Source organism: Haliaeetus leucocephalus, unplaced genomic scaffold (genome assembly GCF_000737465.1).
Source record: "Haliaeetus leucocephalus isolate CR32 unplaced genomic scaffold, Haliaeetus_leucocephalus-4.0 Scaffold214, whole genome shotgun sequence".
NCBI lineage: Eukaryota > Metazoa > Chordata > Aves > Accipitriformes > Accipitridae > Haliaeetus > Haliaeetus leucocephalus.
In genome coordinates, this window is record NW_010972650.1 from 764,015 (window position 1) to 765,371 (window position 1,357).

The window sequence follows — 1,357 nt, forward strand, 5'->3', positions numbered from 1 at the left end:
CCTGCTTCCAGAGGAAGGGGTCGGTGGCGTTGCGGTGCCAGGCGATGGCAAGGTGCAGGGCAGAGAGGAGGACGCCGGCCAGCACGGCCGCTCGCATCCGCACCGGCAGCAGCGTGTAGGTGATGTAGATGAAGAAGACGCTCCACCAGACGCCTTCGGCCGCGCTGCGGGGCACGACGGCCACCGTCCCCAGCGCCTGCACCCCGGCCAGCAGCCCCAGCACCACGTAGCTCACCACCCACATATAGTCCTGGGGGAAGGCGCTGCGGCTGCACAGCACCATCAAGAGCAAAAAAAGGGCCGTGGCGCTCGCTAACACGGCGGCCGCCGGCACGTGCGGGGCACCGGGCAGGCAGTGGAAGAGCAGCATCACCCCGCAGACCAGCACCAGCACCCCCATCAGCACTGTCAGGCTGCTCTGGTTCATCTGGAAGAAGTAGCGCTGGTAAAGCCGCTCCAGTTTGGCCGACTGGAAGCGTTTGGAGCGGAAAACCTGGAGCAGCCGTCGCCAACACTCGCCGGCCGACGGTCGCCCCCCACGGCCCACGGCCCCCTTCGGCCCCTTGGCTTCGCCATCCTCCAAGCCCAGGTCCACAGATTTGAGCCCCAGGTCGCCCGTGGGCCCTTTTTTGCCGTAGTGGTCTTCCTGCCAGGTGCAGCGAAGCCCCCGGGGGGGCCCCCCGCCCCGTTCCATCTCAGGGTCCTGCAGGCAACTCATGTAGCGGGGGCCGCAGAGGGCGGCACGGGGGCGGGTGCCCTTCTTGCCGTTGCGCTCCCCCCATGCCGTCTTCCGCTCATCCACCTTGGGCACCAGGATGCCGCTGAACCACGACATGCTGCGGGCACCGGGAGGGGGTCAGCGCTCTGTCCCGCACTCCAAGGCCCCGAGAGGGACCCCGGTGCCCACTGGGGTGGGGAAGCAGCATTTCTCCCACCCAGCAGGGACAGGCAGCGTGAGCAGCGAAGGGCCCCGGCGTCCCACCCATCCTGGGAGATGCAGACCCCAAGCCCCAGCTCTCCCACCAGCCCCACAGTCCCTGCGATAACAGCCAGCGCTGGGTGCCCGGTGCCAGTGCCCCGGTGCCTGGCGCTACCAAAGCCACCCCAAACCCGTCCTCCCCGGTGCAGCGACCTGCGGCAAAGCCGAAACCATCCCGGGTGTCCCGGCCCTGTTTGTCTTGAACAGCGGCCAACGGGCTGCACCGCACACCGTGGCCCCGGGGCACCGGGAACCAGCCGGGACGTGGCAGCCGGTCAACAGCCCCGGACGAGCGGCGGTGGAGAACGGCCACCGGGGAAGGGCCGACCCCGGCGGCGGCCGCCTCCCTGCCTCTACGCCTGCCTGCTCCGGGCACGG

The 1,357-nt window shown here is 69.6% G+C and overlaps 1 protein-coding gene across 1 annotated transcript in view; it reads right to left on the reverse strand.

Moving 5' to 3' along the window:
* ADCY6 (adenylate cyclase 6) overlaps positions 1 to 835 on the reverse strand; it is an 11,070-nt gene extending 10,235 nt beyond the window's left edge. The window contains exon 1 of the mRNA XM_010566570.1: positions 2 to 835. Coding sequence (XP_010564872.1) covers positions 2 to 835 — 834 coding nt within the window. The remainder of the gene's footprint in view (position 1) is intronic.
* Between the last annotated feature and the right edge of the window lie 522 nt (positions 836 to 1,357).